Source organism: Lissotriton helveticus, chromosome 1_1, assembly GCF_964261635.1.
Source record: "Lissotriton helveticus chromosome 1_1, aLisHel1.1, whole genome shotgun sequence".
NCBI lineage: Eukaryota > Metazoa > Chordata > Amphibia > Caudata > Salamandridae > Lissotriton > Lissotriton helveticus.
The window spans coordinates 1,033,924,781-1,033,952,036 of record NC_136057.1 but is presented as its reverse complement, the minus strand read 5'-3'; the positions used below and the strand labels follow the sequence as shown (position 1 = coordinate 1,033,952,036).

The 27,256-nt window shown below is 46.8% G+C and overlaps 1 protein-coding gene across 1 annotated transcript in view; it reads right to left on the bottom strand.

The window, feature by feature from the left end:
* KCP (kielin cysteine rich BMP regulator) overlaps nucleotides 1-27,256 on the bottom strand; it is a 622,724-nt gene that overhangs the window by 251,042 nt on the left and 344,426 nt on the right. The window contains exons 28-32 of the mRNA XM_078677796.1: nucleotides 16,660-16,812; nucleotides 15,330-15,436; nucleotides 13,032-13,125; nucleotides 11,315-11,488; nucleotides 9,558-9,640 (exon numbers count right to left, since the gene is read on the bottom strand). Coding sequence (XP_078533922.1) covers nucleotides 9,558-9,640; nucleotides 11,315-11,488; nucleotides 13,032-13,125; nucleotides 15,330-15,436; nucleotides 16,660-16,812 — 611 coding nt within the window. The remainder of the gene's footprint in view (nucleotides 1-9,557; nucleotides 9,641-11,314; nucleotides 11,489-13,031; nucleotides 13,126-15,329; nucleotides 15,437-16,659; nucleotides 16,813-27,256) is intronic.

Sequence of the window (27,256 nt, the reverse complement as noted above, 5' to 3'; positions counted from 1 at the left end):
TTTTTAGCCATTGTGGCAGAGATGGAGTGAAATAGTGTAAAGGATGTCCATGCTAATGATGAATGCAAGAGAGTGTCTGCAGCCGCTACGGGCACCGGGGAGGAGGGCGGGCGATATGAATGTTAGCAGCCCTACATGCCAAGAACAGATGCATACTGGTAAGTAGCATATTCAGTTCGAGGCATGTGGGCTGCTAAATTCATATCTAGTGCATAGAATACACAGCAGTCCCTCCATTAAGGGCGGTTGCCCGTGCCAGCTGCAGAAGCTTGAAAAAGAGTCTTGAGAACAGCCTGTCCCACAGCTGCTTGCTGTTTGGAATGCACATCTACGCAGTAATGCTTGGTTAATGTGTGTGGTGTAGACCATGTGGCTGCTCTACAAATGTCTTCTAAAGGAATGTTCCCCAGGAAAGCCATGGAGGCCCCCAATTTGCGTGTGGAGTGCGCTCTTGGGGGTATTGTTAAAGTGCGTTTAGCCTTTTGATAACAGATTTGAATGCATTTAACAATCCATCTGGCTATTCCTGCTTTGGAAATGGGGTTGCCTTTGTGTTGTGCGGAGAAGGCAACAAAAAGTTGTTGTGTCTTCCTAAAGGGTTGTGTTCTGTCAATGTAGTACATTAGCGCCCTCCTAACGTCTAATGTATGAAGCATTCTTTCTGCTACCGTTTGTGGGTTTTGGAAAAATGCAGGCAGGTCAATAGTTTGGTTGATATGAAACTGTGACACCACCTTTGGAAGGAATTTGGGGTTAGTGCGGAGCACCACCCTGTTAGAATGTATTTGGATGAATGGCTCTTGGATAGTGAGCGCTTGCAGCTCACTAACACGTCTGAGCGACGTGATAGCAACGAGAAAAGCCACTTTCCACGTTAGAAACTGAAGTTCGCATGAGTGCAGTGGCTCGAAAGGTGGGCCCATCAGCCTAGTGAGGACCACATTGAGGTTCCACACAGGAGCTGGTGGAGTTCTAGGAGGAATGACTCGTTTCAGCCCCTCCAGGAAGGCTTTAATGGCAGGCACCCTGAAAACAGAGAGGTGCTGCCTATTCTGGAGATAAGCCGCTATGGCGGATAGATGGATTCGAATGGAAGCGTACGCTAGATTGCATTTGTAAAGATGTAACAAATAGCAGATGATGTTAGGAATGGATGCATCTAGCGGGTTGATATTGTTGTCTGTACAGTAAATGACAAATCGCTTCCATTTTGCAGCATAGCAAGCTCTGGTCGTGGGCTTCCGTGCCTCCCGGATGATGGCCATGCATTCAGGAGGCAGGTTGAGGTAGCCAAATTCTAAGACCTCAGGAGCCAGATCGCCAGATTGAGCTGTTGCGGATCTGGATGCTGAATGTCGCCATGGTTCTGCGTCAAGAGGCTGGGTGTGAGATGCAGCCTTTGATGCGGTACCACGGAAAGTTCCAGAAACGTGGTGTACCATGGTTGGCGTGCCCATGTTGGAGCAACCAGGATGAGAGTCATCGAGTGTTGCTTTAGCTTTTTTGCCACCAGCGGAATGAGAGGCGCTGGGGGAAAAGCGTACGCAAATTTGCCTGACCAGTTCATCCATATCGCATTCCCCTGCGATTCCGGGTGAGGGAACCTGGCGGCAAAGCTTTGGCATTTTGCGTTTTCCCTTGTGGCAAACAGGTCTATCTCTGGATGACCCCACTGCTGGAAGTACGGGTGGAGTACTGATGGATGTATCTCCCACTCGTGCATTTGATGGCTGTATCTGCTGAGCAGATCCGCCATCTGATTGTCCTTGCCGGGGAGGTGTTCCGCCATGAGGAAAATGTTCCTCTGAATGGCCCACTTCCACATGCTCTGAGCCAGATGAGACAGCTGTGGTGAGTGAGTACCTCCCTGTTTTTGGATGTAGTACATGGCTGTCATGTTGTCCGTCCGGATCAACACGACTTTGTTGCACAAATGTACCTTGAAGGACTTCATCGCCATGAAGATTGCCATCAATTCCAGGTAGTTGATGTGCAACTTCTGTAGTTGTGTGGACCACAGTCCCTGCACCGTGTAGTGGAGCACATGAGCTCCCCACCCTTGGAGAGATGCGTCCGTTGTCAGGATAATCTGTGGCACAGGCTCTTGGAACGGTCGTCCCTTGCAAAGGTTGTGTGGATTCCACCAATGCAGAGAGTTGTATGCCCGACCGGTCACCAACACTAGGTCCGTCAGTTGTCCCCGAGCCTGTGTCCACTGATTCGCCAAGCATTCTTGGAGAGGACGCATGTGCAACATCGCGTGCAAGACTATGAAAATGCAGAAGGCCATCATGCCTATCAACTGCATGAACACTCTCGCTGGCAGGGAGTGTTGCGGTCTGAACCTCTGGATCAGTGACTGAATGCTGTTGATCCTGGCTGGGTTTGGCTGAGCCATAGCAGTCAGGGTGTTTATTGTCGCGCCCAGATACTGCCGCACATGGGCTGGTTGAAGGTGCGACTTTGGGTAGTTGAGCGAGAACCCCAGACTGTGCAGGAGTTGAATAGTGTGGGACATGTCCGCGGCGCACTGTTGTTCCGACTTTGCTTGAACAAGCCAGTCGTCTAGGTACGGGTAGACGTGTATGTTCTGCCTTCTGAGGTGCGCCGCCACTGTCGCCAGACACTTTGTAAACACTCTGGGGGCAGTAGTTACCCCGAAGGGTAGGACTTTGAACTGATAGTGCCTGTTTTGAATGGTGAACCGGAGGTACCGTCTGTGGGATGGGTGGAGTGGGATGTGGAAATAAGCATCCTTGAGGTCTAAGGTTGCTAGGAAGTCCCCTTGATTTAGCAGGGGTAGAATTTGTTGCAGTGTCAGCATGTGAAAATGTTCTGACAGTATGTACATGTTGAGGGGGCGTAGATCTAGAATAGGTCTGAGGGATCCGTCCTTTTTTGGGATGAGGAAGTACAGGGAATAGACTCCTGTGCCTTCCTCTTCCACTGGTACGAGCTCGATTGCACCTTTTTGCAGCATCACCAAGACTTCCTGCTGCAATAAGTGCAAGTGCTCTGCCGACATAGGACGGTGCTTTGGTGGAATGTTGGGAGGAGTGGGCGTTAACTCCAAACAGTAACCGTATTGGATAAGTTTTCGCACCCACCTGTCTGTAGTGATGGATGTCCAGACTGGCAGGAACTGCTGGAGTCTCCCCCCGACAGGTGTTGGATGGTCGGGGGCAGTGACAGAGAGTCACTGTTTATTGGAGGCAGAGGAACGTGAGTTGTTGTTTCCTCTGCCCCTGCCCTTGGCACTGTTACCTCTGTATCCTCCTCTACCCTGCTTGGGGTAGGAGGATTGTGCAGTTCCCTTTGAAAATTGTGATTGTTGACCCAAGTGTCCTCTGGTAACACCACGTGCTCCTGAGCGACGAAAAGTGCCGCCCCTGAACTGTTGTGACTGAAGTGCCCCCATGGACTTAGCTGTCTCGTTGTCTTTCTTAATCTTTTCAAGTGTGGTGTCTACATCTGGGCCAAACAGTCTGTCAGGATTGACGGGCTGGTTGAGGATAGTAGTTTGGATGTCAGGCTTAAATCCAGATATACGAAGCCAAGCTTGTCGCCTCAGCATGACGCTAGTGTTAATTCCCCTAGCCGCTGTGTCAGCCACATCAAGTGCACATTTTATTGCAGCGTTTGATATAAGCTTTCCCTCTTGTATGAGCATTTCTGCTGCTTCTTTATGCTCATCAGGTAGATGTTGAAGGAGCTGTTCTAGGGTATCGTAATGCGCCCTATCGTAACGCGCCAACAGTGCCTGTGTGTTCGCTATACGCCATACATTGGCGGCCTGCGCAGCCACCCTTTTGCCAGACGCCTCAAGCACTTTCGACTCCTTGTCAGGGGGAGGAGCTTCACCCGTAGTTTGGGAGTTTGCCCTTTTGCGGGCATTGGCGACCACCAACGAGTCTAGAGGCAACTGTCCTCGAATATATGCAGGATCTCTAGGTGATGGCCTGTATTTTTTCTCGATACGTGGGTTCACCACTCTTGCCCTGGTTGGTTCCTTAAAGATCTCTGGGGCATGTTTAAGGACACCTTTGAGCATAGGAAGAATTTTTACTGTTCTTTCTGAGACAGAGAAAGTGTCAAACAGGAAATCTTCCTCCACCGGGTCAGCATGCATGTCCACATTATGATTTCCCGCTGCCCGTTCGATTAAAGCATTAAATGCTGCAGAATCCTCCGTTGGAGATGTACGTGGCCCAAAACCTTGTGGATCTTGTACCACCTGCTGGCCACCTTGGTCCCCAGTGTCGTCATATGTGTCCTGCTGAACATCAGGGTCATTGTCCACTGGGAAATTGTATTGGTCGTCTTCCTCATCCTCCTCTCCCCCTGATTGGTTTGGGGAAGGTGATGGACTTCTTCTGGGTGGTGGTAGGATAGGCTCAATAAGGGCAGGAATGTCCTGTGCTGGCTTCTTTTTCTTCAGTGGAATAACATAGGATTCCAGTGGTTGGGAAGTGATCTTCCTTTTGTAAAGGGTCAGTTTCCCTGTTTGGGCATTGATGTAATGCTCAGAGTCTTGTTCTGAGGCTTGAAGCGTCGAAGGAGCCGAAGTCTTTGGCACCGATTTAGGTGCAAATGCCTTTGGCGGCACCTTTGGTGGAAGAGTGTAAATAAGCTTGGTTGATGACTTTTGAGGAGTGTCAACCTCTTTCGGAGCCGATGGCGTGGGAGCCGTCGCCGACAAAGTCTTTTCTCGAATCCTTTTCAGGGAGTCGGTGACTTGTTTAGTGAAGGAGGCAGAGGGTGTCGAAGCCGACGTTCGGTGTCCAGTGGCGTCGGAGTCCCTCGGTGTCGACGGTATTTGCGTCGACGATTCTTCAGCTGCAACGTGGCGCGGCTCCGTTGTAGGCTTTGGCGCCGATGCCGATGCTGCATTTCCGACATCTTTGTGCCGATGCGTAGTGGCTGCGGCCTTCGGGTCATGGCCTGTAGTCGATTTATGTTCGACGGGGCGTTTAGTTGACGGCGCCGTAGGAGCGTCTGAAGGCGTGTGAACAGACTTCGACGTCCGTGCCGGAGCAACAGAGGCCGACTCTTGACGGACGGCCTTCTTGGAGGAGGAGTCCTTGTGCACCTTCTGCGGCGCTGTTGGCTCGATAACCTTCTTCGACTTCTGTGGACCGGAGGTGGACGGAGTCGATGAAGGAGCAGGCTTTGATATTTTTTGTGGGACGTCGGCCATCTTAGATGTTGTCGAGTCCGTTAGTTTCAGTTTCGTTTTCTGCTGGACGTCGGCCATTTTAGGTGTTGTCGAATCCGCTGGTTTCGGTTTCGAGTTTGCCTGGACGTCGGCCATCTTGGGTGTTGTAGAAACCGAAGTTTCGGTTTCGATACGTTGGATGGCGGCTCCGCTTGAGTGTCCGTGGCCGGGCTAGAATGCGGGGCCGGGGATAGCGGTGCAGGGTCGTGGGTAAGGCCGAGTGGCGATCCCGTGACCTGAGCCTGTGTAATATAGACGTCGGGGCATAGCTCTTCCTCTGAGCTATCTTCCGCGGCCCCAAAAACTTCTTCGTCGTCCCCTACCTCCTCGACGTATTCAATGTCCTGGTCCTGTCCTTCGACCTGTTCCTCGGGATCGGACTGGACCTCCGTCGACGGTGGCGAAATTTGGAGGTGATGGCTACCGCCTTCCTCCGCAGGGTCGTCGAATATGTTGTCGGGTGCCGGTGTCGCTCGCTGGGCCTCGAGGCGTGCCGCGCGCCGATGCTTGAGCGTCTTCTTCGACCTGAATTTTGAGCAGGCCATGCAGTCGTCTTCGTTGTGGTCCGGTGACAGGCATTTATTACAGACCGGATGCACATCGATGTGTGGATATTTGGATCCACAGACGGGGCAGAACTTAAACGGGCTCCGCTCCATGTTAAGGTCGTCGTGTCTTGCTGCGACGAGAGGGCCTCGAAGTGCGAAGAGTAACTAGACTCCGTAGATTTCCGGCTCAGAGAGTCGGACGACGCTCGAGACCGTGCGCAAACAATACCGACGCTGGTAACGAAGGCCTTTTGGCCTTAAGAACAAAGTTTATCGGTTCCGACACGGAGACGTCGAGAACCACATCCGAACCCAATGGCGGCAAAAAACAATCTGGGGATGGAGCCGATGCCCATGCGCACTGTAGTCCAGGGGTGGAGCCACCTATCTCGTGATACTTCGAAGACTCTTCCAGGACAACAATGTGCAATCATCCGGACCCAACACTAGGCGGCGATCTATGCACTAGATATGAATTTAGCAGCCCACATGCCTCGAACGCCACGTTTCCGTTAGAATGGCTAGTTCTAGATCCATAGCTGAGATGAGATCAGCGATGTCGGAGGAGTGTCTCTGTGCCGATCTGCAATTGAGTAGGATGCATTTGAGTTTGGGAGAGAGAAGGGTGGTCGAGCTTTCTAGTGTGAGGGGAATTTTTCTGAGGTTGTTAGGGACGGAACCTCTGTTGTTGTGTGTTGGGCGCCTCAGAGGGTTTGTAAGAATTGTAGGTATGGGGATGTGTGTGTTGGACATGTGTTTTACCGGACCTGGGCCATAGGAGCGTAGGAGGGAGCATAGGTCGCGGTCCGACAGTGGGTTGATGCCACGACGGGGGCGGTGGGAGTTATTGCGAACGGGGTTAGTCGGCCAGCGCGGGTGTCGTTGGAGGCGATGGTATGTAGGGAGGGTGCGTCGTTTGTAGGGTGGAGGGAGGGTGTGAGGTAGACTGGGCTGTGAGGAGAGAAGGTCTTTGATTGCGTGGACATCTTTTTTGATTTGTAGAATATCCTCTCTGACTTGTTGGAGGGTGAATGAGGTCAGGTCAGGAGGTGTATTGGGGATGGTGTTGGTAGTGAGAGCCAGTGGTGAATGGTTGAGTAGTGAGCTGGAAAGCGGGCAGGGTATCGAGGGGGGGATATACTAGCGTTGTTGGAAGGTTCTGTGGAGCTAATAGGTGGGATGACATTCAAGGTGTGGGCGTGTTTGTGGGCGAGGGGTGTGGGTGAAGTAGGTGAGGGCGGTGGGTGGGAGGCATAGGTAGTGCCGTCAGTGGGAGACGGTGCCGGAGAGTAGAAGAGTGAGTGAATGTTGAATACAGTGGGGGAGACAGGAGGGTAGTGAGGGCTGAGAGTAAGAGGTGGGAGAGAGGGGGATGCTAAGGTAGGGGAGGCGGTATGTTCTGTGTGTTTTGTTGGGAGGGTGAGAGTGTCGTGGGTGGGAGTGGGGAGGGAGTTGGGGAGGGGGAGGTGTCCGCCGTGGGGGAGCTGGGAGGGGGGGATGAATAAACTCCAAATGGTGGTGTGTTCAGAAGGTGGCGTGTTGTGGGTGAGAGATGTAGTGTCAGGTGTGAGAGTGTCGTGGGTGAGAGTGGGGAGGGAGCTGGGGAGGGAGAGGTCTCTGCCGTGGAGGGGATGGGAGGGAGGGGTGGATAAACTCCGAGCGGTGGTATGTTCAGATGGTGGCGTATTGTGGGTGGGGGTTGTTATGTCAGGGGGGAGAGGGATGGGGGGGTATGAGTGGGGGTAAGGGGGGTCATGTTAGAGGAGCGGCTAGTATTTGAGGTGGAGAGATTTGTGACTGTGCTTGGGGAGTGTGGGGCGTTAACAGCAGGTGGGCCATATACTGGGGGTAGAGGTGTTGTAGGCGGGGGCTGCGACGTCGGGGGTGATAGTGCTGGTGGAGTTCTGGGTGGGGGTCCGCAGCTTGGCAAGGTGCTCTTTGAACTTGGGGAACAGGTTGTCTAGTAGTTCCAGGTTCTTGTCCGTGGATTGAATTAGGACAATCCCGTTATTGTAGATAGTAATGGTAGCCCTGCCAGGGAGGAGGTGGGAAGGTGTGATAGAGAGAGTTAGGCCATGATTTGTTTTCCTGGTGGTGGAGACGGTGAGTAGGGTTAGGAACGCTTTTCTCCATTGGGCTCTGCGTGAGGTGTGGAAGATGATATCAGTATTCAGGGCTCCATTGCCCGGTGAGAGGTAGGTGTCGACAAAGGGTGTTTCAGGGTGCGACCTCAAGAAGTTATGTTTAAAGCGTTTAGTGGCTTTTTTGGTGAGGGTGGAAGGGTAGATGATTCTGAAGGTGTGCTTGCCGTTGAGCTCCATTTTAGAAAGGCTGTGATGTTGGGTGTAGGATATAGGACGACAATCAAAGCTGTCAGCCGTTGGTTACAGGGCAAAAAGGGGTGACACTAGTGAGTGACCAAAATAATAAGAGGTAGAAGTCAGTGCAATCCAGGAACAAACAGTGTGTAGGTGCAGCTTACATAATGTATCCTCTGTGCGAGGTAGCAGTCAGGTTACACCATGTACACAATATGAGAGGTAGAACTGGTTAGGTGGAATCAAATTTACCCATCTGAGTGTAAGAGGTAGCAGCGATGTAGTCTATGTGTAGAAAGTGGCAGGGTGCAGCTTACATGACTAAAACGAGGTGAATGAGATAGTAATGATCAGTGCAACATCGTGAAGTAGCTTACATTGAAGAACCAAATAAACGAGGTAGCGAACAGTGAGTGATAGTGATGGAGGTGCGATAGGTGCAGCTTACCACAAGTACAGTATAAAAAATAGGGCTAAACTACTAATGAATTAATGAATCCAAAATATAAACAAACAAATTACTGCTAATATCAGTCAAAAATACAGGTAGCAGAATAATACTCCAATAATAGGTATAGGTACGAAAGTTCAAAATACCAGTATAAACATAATACTGCACTAATAAGCAGACATTCTTTCATGTATGAGGTAGAAATCTGTGCATTGCAAATGTTCAAAATCTTGGTAGAAATATAATACTGCAATAGTAGGCCAACATTCTTTCACAGGGAGGTTTAGCTACATAACTGATCGCAGTACTCGGAAGTTGAGCTTAGACAAAGATGGATGATAAGATCTTAGTGTGTGATCAGGTAATGATGGAAATGACTAGTCCAGGATGGCCGCCCTGAGAGAGATTAGTCTAGTCTAGCATGGCCGCCAAATAGGTGTAATAGAGCCAGTAGTCCTCTGTTTGTTGCTGTTGCTTAGATGCCTCTGGGTAGCCATGTGCTATGTAAATGTTATTCAATTTCAATTTCAATTTCAACTATAGAAAATAAATCTTTGCAATTTTGTTTGTCCGGCTGGATACGTTTTTGCTAGTCACACACCTTCTGTTTGCAGGGCACTAAAAGTTAAAAACAAAATAGTACCTCAATCACGTAGGGAGCTGCGGGCAGGCACTGATTAAGTTGAATCAATCAGTGCTTGGTCCCTGCTCCACAGAGAGGAATAGAAATTATGTTATGCCTCCCTTGACGAATTACAAGGCTGTAAAGTGCATTGCAAGCCAACAAATGGTAAGCAATGGGTGGGCTCCAAACCCTTTTCTGTATTCAACAGTGTCTTGTAAGCGAGATGCATGCGCTAGCATGTCCTCTCCTGGGGTAGACACCAAAATGTTAAAAGGTAGAACATGAAAACAAAAATTGCCCTTTTTCACGTCAACAATAACCTGTAGTCACAGACATTTTTACATAATATATCTGGTATAAATGTAACGTTTGCATGCAGAAACCCCTCTATAATACTCACAATGCAGTGACACTGTTTACACTTGTCTGTAGGATGTGGGAAGTCAGCTCCATTGGGGTACTCTTTTCCAGCAAAATTACACCCTAAAATTACGACAACAGGACATTAGGAATATGTTTATAGGAATTAGAGGGGTCACAACATTGCACGTTTTCTTTGTGCTTTAGTAAATATAAAACTTAGAGTTTGCTCATTTTGACTTTCAGTTAGTGGCTCAATGACTGGATGGACTTAATCTACACCCCTAAAGCCATGTTAGATTCTCAGTGAAAGAAGGGGCGTAGTTGTACTCTCTAACAGCCTAAGTAAGGAGAAGGATTGGTCGCAAAGTGCGCTTATTTGTCTCACCAAGCTGTACACAATGACTAATTATACTACATTAGAAGTTCTGTGGAAAACCTACTTACCTGTAACAGTTGATCCCCATCTAAAGGATTCATAAACTTGCATATTACAGACAGTGAACAGGAAAACAGGCGCATGTAGACTAGGAGAAGGTTTTATGTGGTAGAATAAAGTTTTGGGTAAGCTTCTGAGGAAGAGCACTAAGTGGGAAAGCACTATTAATAATAGAACATTACAGGCCAATGTACGACCATGTCATTCAGCGACTCGCAAATTGCGCTCAATTGCGAGTCACAATTTACGAGTCGCTAAATGCCATGTACAACAGGGTCTGAGACACTATTAGCGATTTCTAATGGGGTCACAAATTGCATGCCTCATGAGGCACTTGCAATTTGCGACCCCATGAGGAATGGCTGGCCCTCCCTGGTATGGTGGCCTGCTGGGCACAGTAGACCTCCATGTCTGGGACTGCTTTTAAATAAAGCAGTTTTTTTTTTTTTAAATGCAGCCCGTTTTCCTTAAAGGAAAATGGGAAGCATTTAAAAAAAGAAAAATGTTACGTTTTTGTTTCATTTTTTAAGAGCATGTAGAGGTCCCTAGGACTACTGCCTGCCCCTAAAAAATATTCTCCTCTGCATTGGCAGAGGGGAAGGGGTCCCCTAAGGACCCCTTTCCATTAGCGAGTGCTTTCCCACCCTCTTGAAGAGGACGGTAACTTGCGAAAGTTTTGCAACCGAAATTGCGGTCATAAAACACCCTTACATAGGCCTCTTACTCGCTATTAGGCAGGGGCGCCCTTGGAACACCCCTTCCTAATAGCAACTTTCAGTTCCTATTTAGCGAGTCGCAAAAAAAAATAAACTGCCTAAATAGGGTTTGTACATGGCCCTATTAGATTTTGCATTCGCGAACGGGTCACAAACACGTCTGCGCATGCAAAATTGGGTCTACATCTGGTGCACAAAGTGCTCTGCTGGCATTTCCAATATTTCACCATCAAGTAGTTTCAAAAGGCCTCAGATTTCACAATACTGAAAGACTTTAGTGAATAACACATTCTCCTACCTCCAAACTATCTTCAGGTTAAATCCTTCAATCATTGCAGAAAAGGTTGTTATTATTTTTCATGGGGATGTGAACTTTGTTTTGCTTCAGGGTACCAGAGAATTTACAAATAATCATCAATCTAGAGCATAAGCATTGGAGATGCTTATGCAGCTCATTAATAGATTGACATTCCTTGGTGCCCTAAATAACAGAATACAGAGAATCTCTCCCGGAAGGAAATTCAGCAAGACGACAGTTAGAAATGACAAAACTCACAGACTAAAACCTACAACAATAAGACAGTACCTGCCTATGGACTTCTCATCATGGTGCTACCCAGGCTTGGAAGAAGCAGCACTCACCGTTACAGTTGTTTTGGCAGCATGCTCCAGGAAGGGGGTAGGAACAGAGGGCCCCTAAGCACTTCCGGTCCTCACACGTCACCCTTCCGTTGGAGCAGCGGCACTCCTGGCACGTATTCAGGGGATTGGCAAACTGCTCTCCATCCAGGAAGACTCGCTGTTCAAATGTGCAGTCTTTCAAAGGGACATTGGAAGAAAGAGAAACTGTTAGAGCCCTCGAAAAAGAGATGGAGTAACATGCAGACATATCCCTGTTGCATCAAAAACAGGTACCAATCTCAGGTATAAATCTAACTAGATAAAGTCCGCAGTTTTTCACGGCGCAACATTGCATTTCCTTGCATGGCAAAAAAATTGGTCTAAGAAATGTATGACGTTTCACACTGACTTGCGTCAGTCTTATAACTGCATAATCTTACTACATAATACATGACAAGTGTTCAGTACTATCACAAGCTAAACTATTAAAACATTTAACCCATCAATATCTAAGTCCATTAAATAGTCTTACAGGGGAAGGAATGTTAAAAGGTTTCACTTATTGTTGCCTTTTGGGGTGTTTTCCTTCTCCCACAAAAGATTCTTCCTTTACTGTTGCAAATGAACTAAACTATGTAGAAAACAAATACTAACTGCTCACATGATTTTGGGGGAGAAAAAAACGGATATTTGGAAAATGCATATTGCTGTTTCCCATTTCAGGAAGCAGAAATAACAGCTCAAGACAAATGCACACTAATATGCCACTCTCCCACAAAACAAGGACCAGTAGCTACTGCTAGTATCAATACAGCATGCACTCAGCAAGGAACACCGGCTACTACTAATGCTAGATACCCTCAACAAGGATCACTTGTAGAAATGCTGCAAACGCCTAACAAGAGCTGGCACCTGGGCAGTATGAACTCAACAGTTACAAACGGCCAAACCCAAGGTGACATGATATCAACAAGGACCAAGTGTTAGTTTCAATGAAAAAATATGCATTACAATAAGGGAAAGACAAGAGCTGTAGGAAAGTAGATAACAAACAGAATTTAGTGATGGTGGATGGGTATGGGGAGGGGAGACACAGAATACTGTGTACTGTAGAGAAGAGGAAGATGTGATTTGGAAAATTAATGTGGGTATGGCTGGAATATATGGAGCGTGTTTTGTACAAAGTTGGGTATGATTTTCTGACCAGTAACACTTACACTAGTAACTGGGAGTTCAGGAAACACTACTCCTACTTTTGTACATGGGTAGCAAGAGTAACAGTAGCCTCTACTGCTCTGCCAGTCTTCTCCTTACAATAGCATTTAGAGTAGCACTTACTTTCCACTTGACCCATATCTAGCTTCTTTGAACCACATCGGCATGCACACTGCCATCTATGTGGTCACTTGGAGCAGCACCTGCCCAATCTTCCCTGCTCTTCTAAATGTACCTGGCACTTTAAGCAGAGTTAGGCCAGCATCCTACTCGTCTACTTGCACTTAAAGCAACAATGGCATGCTCTCCAGTTTGCGCTCCGCTGCCTATTTAAAGCAGCGATCTAGCCCAGTGTCTTGGTCTGACATACTTTACAACCACAGAATTAGTTCATGTATGCGCCGGGAAAGCCTTTGTGGGTAGCTGTTGCGCGTTATAAATGCAATAAATAATAATAATAATAATAATAATACATGAACAGATTGGACAATACTGTGTTGCTCCATCCCTCCTCATCCTGTACCTGGACACCTGGGGCAGCACTGACCAGCTCTCCTCTCTGGTCTGGAACAGGTCACTGGAGGACAAACAGTACGGGAACACTGGACTGTACCGTCCTAAAATAAAAGACAAAATACATCGGTCTCGGACAAAGAGTGACATGGTCAAATGTACACTGTAGAAGGAAAAGCAGCTGCATGTAGTCATCAGCTTGTGTACGCGTGTGCTGGGGTTGGGCTATAGTGGCATCATCAGGCGTGAAAGTGTGTGTGCTTCTCTGGGGCATCAGCGATATCACTGGTGCCCACAACAGTGTGTCTTTGTGTTGATTGTAGTGATATCATCGACCTATGTGACAGTTTGGTGGTGCAAGATGTTCATAACCAATGTTGGATTGTCTACTGGTGTGTGACTAGAGTGCGGTCAATAACTTTATCTTTCAGGAAACACCCCCAGATAAGAGCAGCTATACAACTTCAAAAATATTAACTAATGTAATATGGCCATTACGGTTTCAGTTTCTGGGTGGTCCATGTTAGTACGAGGATGCAGATCTTGTTACCACCAAATTACTGGTGTGAAAGTGAACTAGGGTGTAGTGATACACATTTGCCAAAATTGCATAAATGAGCCGTTGGCAGAAAGGCTGAGATTTAAATTGTAAACTAGTTAATGGATGCATTTATAGATGGCCCTCTACAGAAACCACCTCTAGGCACTAGTCAACGGCTTCAACTTAAATCTTCTCTTTGCTACCAAGTGTGAAGTGCATTGATGGTTGCACTGCTATGGAGAACCCTTGACCCCATGGCTTATTTTGTATCTTCACGTCCCGTAGATTCCCCTAAATTCACACCCTATACAAGTGGTTGTAATGAGTTCAGAGTAAGAATTGTTCTAGAGGTCCCTCTTTTGGCCATAACTTCTGTCCCTTCTCTGTTGCATCTAAGCATGATTCTTTCAAAATGTAAAGATTCTTGTTGAATAACAAATGCAAACTTGTAAATATTCACCTTTTGATGGATAGATTGTATACTACTCTTTAACTAGATAACAGGGATCTTCAGTGTAAGGAACACCAAGTTATTTAAACTTCTCCACAGAACAGGGATCTGAAACACCAATGTGTCTAAACTTCTGCATGCAAATCAAATGTATATATACTGAACCACTCTCTTCTACTGCTTCCTTTTCTTCTATTCATGACAGCCTAATCTAGTAGGAAATAGGGTTGGAAGATCAGAGCAAACACCAAGTAGATAATATATTTTATTTGTAATAGTTTGATCTCCAGAGGGAATTTCCCCTTCTCTCTGTTGAAGAGAACCATATCACGTGATGGACTCCGAAAGAGCCAAATGTTCTGGTTCTCACCTTTCAGTATCCAGGCCCAGAAATGAATACACTCTGGATGAAATGAACAGGGTAAAATCTATTGTTAAGTGACCGCCATGTAGGCTTTAGAGTATGCAACTATAAAGAGATTCTGTACTGATCTGTTAAGTAAGCACATGAATGTAGTCCAAAAAATGGTCATGCCACAGTATATACTTTTACCTTAAGTTTAGAGTTAAGGGCCTCAACAAAGAATTGTAACGCTAATCAAAAACAGAACCTAGGCCAGTGGAGGTTTCACTGGTGACAGTCTACATAACTATTTTAAAATGATCTGTGGACCAGAATTGGTGAGCACTAGGTGGGGCTATCAGAAATACAATGGTGTGGCAATCCCTCAGAATCATCCAGAATGCTTGAAGCAATGGGGATCTCATACAAAACCTGGCTGTTGTGTTGTCTGTTCCGACCTAAGACCCTGTGCTTAGCTGACCAGAGGTCTACAGATGCAGCATGCTCTTGGTGGATTAGTACAGCCCTGGGGCTCACTCGAGGTTCACTCTGCTTTGACTATCCAAGTAACTTCCAGTTGCTCACTTTATTCAAACTCTGTACTTCCTGTGGGCTAATGTCAGATGCAGTCGGTTCACATTGCACCGGTTCCTCTCACTACCCTTCCCCCAGTTGCTCGATCCAGTTGCAATCAGATATCACTGGGCCTGGCTTGATTGGTTTCCGGCGCAGAGTGCACTGGCTGAGTCAATTTTCCTCTTCACCCTCGTGAGCGGCAGCAGATGCAGCCTGCTCCTGCTATATCAACACTTCCCAGCTGCAGGCTACAGGTTTAGTCTGCTCTCACGGGTCAGGCCTTCCCTGGGTTGGTTGGTGGACTTCCGATTCAACCTGCCCTCTGTGGGTTAGCGACCCCATGAATATAGCTCCAGCTAAGGTCTGGCTTTAGTCTATAGATCTCTCTAGCACTTACCTTGCACCTGCAGTTCTGGCAGGGTTCGTCAGGATCGATGAATTCCTGCCCATCAACATAGATGCGTTGGTTGTAGGTGCACTTGTCGCAGTTTGGGCAGCAGTCACCTGTGAAGAGGCAAATGGATAGGCTGAGGTCTTGGAAACACTGTATTACGGCTAAACGTCGTTTAGGGAACATGTGGAGCTGGTCGAAGGATACTGTGCAATCTTATACAGGTCTAAATAGAACAAAGCTGATCTTTCTCTTAGAACTCGAGATTCTGCACTTTACCTACACTCTTTTACATGTGCATACCTGTAACACAAAACTGGAGGGAAACAGAGGCTCTTCAAGGGTTGTACACAGTCGCAGATTTTTTTCCGTTTAATTATTCTTCAAAGATTATATCAACATGAAGGGTCAACAAGTGTTTGACGACATACAAGTCGCTTCTTCAGGGCCAAATCACTGTGACATACTCTACACCTTGTATCATTATTACAAGAATAGCATTAATGGCTGCTTCTTAAGACCGTTTTTTTGTTAAATATAATATTCAATTTAACATATAGTACAAAAACTTTATACAGCATAGTAGCCTCGGATGATTCAAAATATGCTCTGTACACTTCACAGAAGTTTCAATTTCACGGCATGGAAACCGCAACTGGGAGTAACGGCGTTCAGACACGTATAAAGTATTTGTACTATACATTGTCTGGAAGATAATATTTTTTTAAACGGCATGAAGCACTTATTTGTGCCATTCTTGCATGATACAAGATGTAGAGTATGTAAACGTGGTTTGGCGTGAAGAAGCGAATTCCATATCGTGAAACACATATTAGCCCTTCAGGTTGATACAATCTGTGAAGAATAATTTTTTTTAAATGTTACCGCGGCTCAGTTTTCAAATTTGATTGACTATAGACCCCAAAATCAAGTCTATTTTTCATAACTGTAACACAGTTTTTTTTGTAAATAGTATAAGTGTAACAAAATAAAGAGAAACTGTGCAAATGAATTTTCCCATTCCAGACTTTTCCAGCAGGAGGTGCTATAGAAGCATTTCCCCTGCAAGTCTAATTTTCCAGAAGTTACTTGAGGAATGATGCATGAGAGCTGCTTGGGGGGGGTTCATACTCGCCACACATGCCATTTTGCATCAAGAGTTACTGATAAGAATGGTGCAAGAGTGCTGCCTGTGCAAAATGTATTTTCTTCCTGCAGAACTCACTGAAAGGAATAGTTGAAGGATGCAGGCAAGGGAGGGACTTTCCCTCATGTATCAAGAATGGTGCAGGCGCGTGCAATGCTTGTGATGAAGTATCCCATAGTTATTACCTACCATTGGTTTGGGTGGGGTGCAGGCAAGCAATGGGTGGGCACTGCGTTGCTCCACAGACGGTGTCCCCATTTACACAGGCACAGGTACTGCATGGTTCTCCATCCGGCTCCCACGCTACTCCTTCATCGAACTCTGTCCCATCCAGCACACAGACTGCCCCAGATTGGAACAAAGCATGACATCAATACATATATAATGCAATACAATCTTTTGTCCAAAGATGTCCATCAATCATAAGGTACAATGATAATTAACCAAACCTCATTCCCTGCACAGGCTCTTCTAGGAGAAACAGGTTAATAGCATTCAGAGCATTTTCTACACCAGGTTTTATGATTCCAGCAGAGCCACTAGCATTTCAACTAAACGTTTGTGGAAGTCAATTGCTAATGGCATGCACTGTGAAAGAAGCAGGGATCAAGGGTGATGCCGAGTATTGCACAACCTCTTACAGTGGTATGGCTGTGCCAATGGAGCACTGCAGGCTGATCTCCATGCTGCACAATGGCTCTACCACATATCCAACAATGTGACTATGCTAAAGAAAGCATCAAAATCACGGTTTTACTTGGCAGCATGTATTAATAGCATGGTCTACAGTTACACAACCATAGGTTTCTAGTTAATTTGCTAGCTCAATTCAGAAATTATCTTTTGTTTTGCAAATTGCCACACATATTTTCACCCCCCCACCTTATCTCGATAATCTACATTGCTAATATTACAGTCCCACACATCCAAAGTTTGGAGCACAACAGTCACTAGAAATAGCACATTGTGGAGGGTGTACATACTTAAACTTTAGGCACCCATCAACAATACTCACCCAATCATAGCCTACTATCGCCAAGTGGCCCGCTGGGCACATGGTAGTCCAATTCGTTGACCCTGCATCCATTAGTCTATTTTCGTCAGAGGGTTAAATGCATGACTACTAATAAACATATAAACCATATCACCTGGATTACGCTGCTCACCTCATTCGTGCATCCTGCCACCAACATGCCCAAACCAGAGATCACAAATCGTGGTGCAGTGAAAGACTCTGCACTATGGCCCATCACCGCAAGCAAAAAGAACAGATGATGGATGGAATGTTGAACAAATCAAACATTCCAATGAGGAGCAGGTTGAAGATTGATTTTCATATGGTTGGGTCCAAACTGGAATGGCATGGAGAAAAAAAGAACGATAAATGTAAACCAGATCTGTGACTGGGGTGAACCTTTGATTTTTTCAGCATTCCATCCATGATCTGTTGTGTGCATCACCGGAAAGCAACATTGTTGGGAGGGAAGACTGGAGACCTCAAGGACAAATTCAGCTCCATTTCACTGCTGTCTCTTCAGGCTGCAGTAAACTACCTTATCAAGAGAAGGACCACACTGTTTGCACTATGTAGGCACATCAACATTTACTTTGAACTAGTTGATATCATGGCAGCAAAGACAGCCAGTCTTTGAAAGCCAAGTCTCCCTGGTGACACTGTTGGCAAATGCATTTGGAGATCATCATAGCAGGTCCATCACTTAACTGACAGCACTTTTCACAACCTGATGCTTGAAATATGAAAACAGATTTACTATGGATACCATTTACTGCATCTGTGCAAGACTATACTCAGCCACTCAGCAGTACCTCTCAAAGATATCTCCTCCCTGCTTGGGCACAGGAATAGCAGATCACACAGCACAGGAAAAGCTGTATGTTGTGCTATAGGAAAGTGGGTTATCAGTAGATTGGGGTATTTACTGTCAGCTAATCATAAGACCACAATCACTAACAGGTTTGGTAAACTCTCAGCATATTAATCGTTGCTCAACCCTAGGTATCTTAGCAAATGAGCAGTTAGGCTTAACATACGAGACAGCTATGTGTAAAGCATTTAATACCACCAAAACAATATATTACTAAACGACACAACACAATAAAAATCCCAAACCACTTTATAAAAATAGAGAATAACTTAATCTTTAAAATGACAGCAAAATGACAAACATCCAATGTACGAAACCAGAGATAAGATATTTTAAAGATTAAATAAAAAATTGTGCATTCTTGCAACAAAAAGCTTAAAGCATCACTCATAGCTATCTGGTTGCGCTGGATCGGGACAAAGGAAATGTTTTGGGTCAACCACAATGAAGTACGGGTCAAATAGGCTGAGGGCTAGGTCCCAGTCAAATGTTTACCTTTGGATTTCTGGCCAGATTTGGATGTCGGCGGAATGGTTACTCAATCACAACAGTGACGGATATCCTATCTGCCGAAATATAAATCCCGTAGGATAATGTGGGAGCTATATTTCAGTAGACGGGATATCTGTCACCGTTGTGAAAGTGTAACCCATCCGCCGAAATCTAAATCAGGCCCTTAGTCTTTTTCTTGGAGTTTTTCTCTCGATGACGAGTCCTCTGGTTCCTCGGATCCGAAGTTCGATTCCACAACGGCAGCCTGCTGCAGCACGATGCCTCGGTGAGTCTCTGGAAGTCTTTTTCGGAGCTCCCGAGCTTTCAGCAGACAAACCAGTGAAGTCAGGCCAATTTGCGAGTCGATGACAGCTGCTTAACTCTCGATGTTGAGCCAGTCTCCTCCAGGAGCTTTTCTGCAAAACAGTGCAGGTTTCCAAACATTGTTGGTTCTTAGTACCTTTGGGGAAAATACGTTTTCACTAGCTTGTGCCAAGGGTTCAGAGCCTTGTATTGCCTCTTGGGGGCTATGACTCATTTTCCCACAATGCACCTGCACAGTCCAGGAAAATTGCAGTTGCAACTGGTCAGCTAAGGTGATCCTCTCTTTGGCTTGGCATGAGGTTTCTTCCAGCTCTGTATGTAATACCTGCTGTTGGTCAGAGAATCCACTCCTTTCCCTCTAATTCAGGCACTGTCCTTTCTTGGTGGAGCCGGGTGAGTGCAGGAGGTGCAGTCCTTCTGGTGTACAGTCCAAGGACTCCAGCAGTGCACCCCTTCTTCTTCAAATTATTCCAGGCAGTGTTCTAAGAAACTTCGGCATCTCTTCCATATTTATCCACCCTTCTGGGCTGGCAGGAGGGGGGCACACTAACTAATAGGGGTAAAGCTACCTTACTTTGCTATGATATGACCGCTTCCTGCAAAATGTGGCATATTTTCAACCCAGAATGCACTATTCCCCCAAAAATCAAAATGGAGAAAAATTTCTCCTTGTTTTGTGTGTCTGTGCAACCCAACCAAAAGGTGTGGCTAACGAGTGACTACACTCCCCTTCATGCCCCTCTCCTAATCTAATTAGGGAGGGGCTCCCATCTGGTTGGTGATCAAAGAAGTCGGGGCTTGCCCGGCATCTTGTGGCATCTGTTCTCCTCCCTTTGAAGTCTTGCTTATCTCCCCAGCTCCTTCCTTTCCCTGGCTTCTCCAGGAAACAAATCTCTCTCCACCAAATGTCCGTATGTTGCAGCCCCAGACCTCTCTATACCTACTCAGGAAGCAGATTGGCTCAGGATGTCAAAGGTTTACCAATCAGAAGAGGCTGATATAGGGCTGTTTTAGGTAACTTCAGGATATTACATTCTAAAACTACTTTCCGTAATAGTTATATTAAATCCAACTGTGGCAAGTTGTTGGATTTAATGTGACCATTAATGTACTAGTTTGAATGGTATTTCTATTAACTCCAATACAAAGATAGACTTTATTACATTAAATAAAGCCTTCCCCAGTTAGCCTATTGTACTAGCAGCACAACAATAGAGATTTTGCCTATGCAAGAGCTATTGGCTTTGTCAATATGCTTTAGTCATGTTGTACACCAGTGTGGTTGCTGTTCAGCATGGCTAAAGGTTAGTGGGGTAAAGGAGAGTGAACTGTCAAAGTGGAGTAAAGTGGAATGATATGGAGTGACTTGAAATGGTGTTGAGCTGAGTGGCGTAGAATGAAGTGGAGCGGTGTGGAGTGTTGTGGAATGTCGTGGAGGAAGTCGAGTGTCATAGAGTGAAAGGACTTAGAGTGGAGTAGAGTTGAGTGGTGAAGAGTGGAATAGAGTGTTGTAGAGTGGAGTGGTATAGAGTGACTTGGAGTGGTGTAGAGAGCAGAGTGGAGTGGCATAGAGGGTGTTGCTCAGAGTAGAGCGGAGTGGCGCAGAGCAGAGTAGATTGCTGTAGAGTGGAGCGGCATAGAGTGGAGTAGTGAAGGAGAGTGGAAAGGCCTAGAGTGGAGCCGAGTGCTGTAGAGTGGAGTGGCGCAGAGGAGAGTGGAGTGGTATAGAGTGTCAGAGTGAGGTGGAGTGGCAAAGAGTAGCACATCAACCAAGCAAAGTCGGTGTTAAAAGAATTATTTTGTGTTGTACCGCGCAGTCGGTAGAATAAGAGGACGTCTGCCTTTGGAAGGTCCTATTAGCTATTAGCTGCATAGGGGCTTGACTTCCCTCCTTCCTATTAAGCCTCCTGACCATCAGAGTCTCCTTCCAAATCAAGCCTCCGGGCCACCGGAGCTCCTTGACCACACCAACGTGGTTCCTTGATGATATTTACAGACTTGTTCCCATCAGGAATCAACTATCCCCAATGCAGCACCCTATCAGGAATAGTTTTGCCACCTTAGGGTTCGCTGAATACTGCATGCTCACAACTCCGTCCTGATAAAGATCTCTAATTATTGAGATCGAAACAACATCAACCCTTTTACAACTAAACTCCATTATTCTTAAAAATGTATTGAAAGGAGTTTTGCTTATGTTGTCAATGCGATGTATGTTTTTAAATAAATGTCCTTCACTCACCACATCACGTTCCTTTTCACTATTTTGTGAGCACTGGATCTATAATCTGTTTGTTATGATAAAGTGAATATTGTTAAATAAATAAACCTCCTTGCAATGTTCACGTGTGTCCCTTCCTACATTTATCTAGAGAAGTGCCTTATGCCATAGGCTATTTGATTAAACTTTTGTTTTCTTGAGATAATATATCTCCTCTAGGACCAATTGGCCTTGTATAAACCATTGTTTTTTCACAAAACTATAAAGTACAGTGGTGCAGAGTAGGATAGAGAGGTTTAGCATACAGTGGCGTAGCGTGCAGTGGCGCAGAGTGTTGCAGAGTAGGGTATAGTGGAGTAGAGTGCAGTGGTGCAGAGTAGTTGGCATAGAGTGCAGTGGTGTAGAGTAGTTTGCTTAGAGTGCAGTGGCGTAGAGTAAAGTGGTGCTGAGTGCAATGGCATAGAGTGCAGTGGTTTAGAGTAGAGTGGTGCAGAGGGCCATTTCACTCTACTTCAATCTACCACACTCAATCCAACCCATTCAACCCCACCCCACTCCCATCTACCCCACTCTACCCCAATTTATTGCACTCCACTCAAATCTACCCCACTCTGCTCCAATCTACCCCAGTCTACCCCACGCCACTCCAATCCACACCAATTTACCCTATTCAACCACACTTCATGTGCCCCAATCCAAACCACTCCAATCTACCTGACTCTACTCCAATCTACCCCACTACACTCCAATCTACCCCAGTCCAATTTATCCTACTCCACTCCAAACCCCACTGCAGTCTTTCCAACTCCTCTCCACTCAAATCTTTCCCGCTCCATTCTACCCCACTCCACCACAAACTAAACCACTCCAATCTACCACAATCTGCCTCACTCTAATCTACCACAATTAAACCCACTCCAATATACAATAATCTACCACACCCCAATACACCCAATCTATCCCACTCCACTCCAGTCTGCCACACTCCACTCAAACATACCCCACTCCAGTCCAATCTAACCCACTCCACCCCAATCCACCCCACTCCAATCTACCCCACCCCACTCCACCCCAATCTACCCTACTCCAATCTATCCCTCCCCAATCTACCTGACCCCCTTCAACCCAGTCCATATTGACTCCACTCCAATCGACTCCACTCCATTCCAATCTACCATAATTTACCCTAATTTTCCCCACTCCACCCCACCCTATTGCAATCTACCCCACTCCAATCAAACCCACTCCACTCCAGTCTACCCCACTCCAATCCAAAATACCCCACTCCAATCATCTCTGTGCAATCTACCCCACTCCAATCCAATCTACCCTACTCTAATCCACTCAATCTACCCCACTCCACTCCAATCTACTCCACTCCACTCTGCCTCAATCTACCCCTCTCCACTTTACCCTAACACCCCACTCCAGTCTACCCACTCTAATCCACTGTATCTACCTCACTCTTCTCTACCTCAATCTACCACACTACATTCCACTCTACCCAATCTACCCCATTCCACTTCACTCCAGTATACCACATGCAACCCAAATCTACCTCACTCCAGACCAATCTAACCCACTACATCCCACTCCAATCCACCCACTACACCCCAGACTACCCTACTCCAATCTACCCCATCCAATCCACCCCACTCCAATCTACTCCACTCTACCCCAATCTGCTTCACTCCCATCTATCCCTCTCAAACCCAATCTACCCGACTCCAATCTACTCCATCCGTCCCAATCTACCCCCACCACTCTATCCAACTCCACTCAAATCTACTCCACTCCAATCTACCCCACTCCACTACAAACTACCCCAATCTACACAACTCCAATCTACTCCACTCCAATTGACCCTACCATAATCCACCAATCTTACCCACTCAACTCTACCCCACTCCACTCTACCCCACCCCATCCTAATCTACCCACTCCACTCCTATCTACCCCACTCCACTCCAATCTACCCCAATATATTCCACTCAACTCTACCCCAATCTGCCCCACTTCTATCTGCCCCACTTCACTTCAATTAATCTCACTTTACCCCAATCTACCCGAATGCAAGCTACCCAACTTCAATCTACCCCAATGTACCCCCACTCTATCCCACTCCAATCTACCCCACCACATCCCAATCTACCCAACGTCACTCCAATCTAACCCACTCCCCAATCTACCCCATTCCATTATCACCCAAACTACCCCACTTCAGACTACCCCAATCTACTGCCACTCCATTTGATTCTCCCCGACTAAAATCCACCCAATATACCCCACTCAAAAGCACTGAAATCTACCCCACTCCATTCCAGTTTACCCCACTTCACTCCAATCTACCCCAATCCACCCCACTTCACTCTTCCCCAATCTACCCCACTCCACTCCAATCTACCCTAATGTATCTCACTGCACTCTACCACTGTCTACCCCGATCTACCCTACTCCTATATACCCCAATCCAATCTACCCCACTCTAATCTACCCATCTCTAGTCCAATCCAGTATACCCCATTCCACTCCAACCTACCCCAATTTAATCTACCCCACTCGAAACCAACTACACCACCAACCTCCGCTGTACTCCATCCACTCTCATCACCCCCTTACCCCCCTCCTCCCTAACACCATCCCGTACGATGACATCACGGAGCCCTGCATGAACACCAACCCTCCACCCCACCGGCACGATAAGTCCCAGGTCAGCCACCCACTCATGACTTCCACCCCCAGCACAAACACTTATCCCACGCTGGACAAAATTATGGCCTCCCTCCTACAACTCAAAGAAGAAATTCACACCATCAAAGAAGACATGCACACCATAAAAGAGCTACTCACCACACCCCCTAGACTCACCTCACTCACCACCACCCCCCCTCTCAATTTGCTCTCCTCCCGTCCCGATGACGAGCCTAAGCTACATCCCTCACACAGGACCGCGATCCATGCCCACAATCGCAACAACCGCACCCGCCGTTCTCACTGGACCGCGATCCCTGCCCACAATCGCAACAACCGCCCCCGTCGCACATGCAACCCTCTTTCAGATCTCAACACTCTCTCCCTCCTCCGCTCCTACGACCCTGCACCCCTAAACCTCACAACCACCTCGACCTCGCACCACCCCATTCCCACATTACTCTCAAATCCCCATAGACCCTCCACTCTAAACAACAGAATATCCGTCCCGAATAACCTTAGAAAAGTCCCCCTCTCTCTAGTTCCCTCCTCCTCCCCTGACACACCCCGTCTCAAATGCTCTCTCCTAAACTGTAGGTCGGCTTCTAGACACTCCTCCGCCATCGCTGACCTCACCTTATCATTGGACCTTGACCTAATCTTCCTGACTGAAACCTGGCTAACCGAATCTTCTACACCTATAATGGACATTCTGGTTCCCCCCAACTACCACATTATTAGGCTTGACAGGTCTGGCAAGATAGGCGGCGGAATCGCATGCATATACAGGAACAGCCTTTCTGTGCTGAAAGTCTCCGAGCCTTCCCTACCCTCTCCAACTTGCTATGAATACATTTGCCTCAATATCATCAGTGATGGCAAACCGATATGCTCTCTTCATGGCATTTACCACCCACCTAGAGACAACCTCCTCTTCGCCCAACAAATGATGGACTTGATTTCAACCAATGCCGGACGACAGCTCACCCAAATATACCTTGGTGACTTCAACCTCCATTGGAACGATCCCAATGATGCGGTGGTTAATAGTTTCAAAAGCTTCCTCAGCGCCCTCGATCTCACGCAATTATCCAACAGCCCGACCCACGAGAAAGGTTCTATCCTCGACCTTATCATCGCCAGAGAGGACGCTGCTCAACTTGAGTCTATCCAACCCTGTGACTGGTCAGACCATCATACTGTCACATTCTTCATCAATGAAAAAGTCAAACTCAACCCGGTTCAACCCTCCAGAACTAAAGTCTGGAAAAGAGACCTGAAAAAACTCAACCCAGTCTCCCTACCCCCGAACAGTCGCGACATCCTACTCCCGCCCACGGGAGCTACAGATGTACAATCCCTGACTGACCACTATCTCAACGCCATGACCTCAATAATCAATGAGGCTGCTCCTATGCAGCTAAAAAGAGTCTCCGCTAAAATCTCCAATCCATGGTACGACGGGAGTCTCAATGAAGATAGACGAGCCATGCGAATGGCAGAGCGCACCTGGAGGGCAGCTCCCTCTGCACTGCACCTGAAAACCCTGAAGAAAAAGAGAAACGCCTACTTCAGGAAAATAAAGCGCTCAAAAGCAAACTTCTTCAGCCTCCAGGTCGACCAAGCAAAAAACCGCCCAAGAAAACTGTTTGAGTTAATCAGAACACAAACCAAGGAACAACCCCAACCTCTCAGTACATTGCACGAAGCACCCTCCTCTGAAGACTTCGCCGCTTTCTTTACCCAAAAAACTGACAACATAAAGAGTGATCTCCGCGCTGACGCAAGACTCCACACCACACTCAACTGCATAACACCCACCGGACCTAAAAACAATGCTACATGGTCAACCTTTGAAACCTACTCCGAAGAAGAAATAGGCAAACTGCTCAGCACCCTGAAACCTTCCAATCACCTCACGGATCCCCTCCCTGCTAACGCTGTCAAAGATTTCATCCCACTACTCCTTCCACTCTGGACTAAGATTATCAACAGCTCACTCCAAGAAGGAACCATCCCTGACTCCCTTAAAGTTGGACAAGTCACACCTCTGCTAAAGAAACCTACTGCCGACCCATCCGACCTAAACAACTACCGTCCCATTACCAATATTCCCACTCTCGCCAAATTATTGGAAAAATGCGCTCAACTACAACTGACTAAACACATTGATCTGTTTGATCTCCTTAACCTTCATCAATCAGGCTTCCGAGCAGGTCACAGCACCGAAACTGCTATGACTCACATAATCGACGACGCCCTTCAAATCCTAGATAAAGGGGATACCTGCCTCCTCATCCTTCTTGATCTCTCTTCAGCGTTCGACACTGTTAAACATGAGAAATTACTCGATCTGTTGAACACAAGAATGAGTCTTTCCAGGACTGTTCTCAAGTGGTTCACCTCCTTTCTACACAACAGGTCACAGAAATTCAAGAGCAACAACCTGATGTCCTCTCCAATACCTGTTTCGTTAGGTGTCCCCCAAGGATCCTCCCTTTCACCAACATTGTTCAACTTAGTTATGGAACCTCTCACCACCTTGCTTCAAGCATCCAATGTACTTTTTCACATGTACGCAGATGACACTCAACTATATCTCAAATTACAATCCCTCAATGACATCGTACTCCTGAACTCTACGATCAGAAGCACCCAATCCTGGCTTGCTGATAATCATCTCAAACTCAATGCTCTGAAAACAGAATTCCTGCTGATCTCACCTCCAGCTAAGATCTCTACCACTCAAACCTGGCTTAAACAGCTAACTGCACTCAATGTCCAACCCACCATAGTGGATTCAGCGAAATCCCTAGGCATAACTCTTGACTCCAATCTCAACATGCAGCACCATATCAGCAAGGTTACTAAGGGAGCGAACTTCCAAATCAATACCCTAAGGAAACTTAAACCCTTCCTACCAGCCAAAGACTTCCAAACTGCAGTACAAGCACTGGTCATCCCGCGAATTGAATACGGCAGCACCGCCCTCTGCGGTCTCCCGTTAACCACTACTGCACCCCTAAGAGCCTCTCTAAACGCTGCAGCGAGACTCATCACTGGATCAAAAAAGCACTCTCATATCTCCCCTGACCTGAAATCACTAGACTGGCTGCCTTTTGAAGCCAGAATACATCTGAAAATCGCCTGCATGACACACAAGGCTCTACAC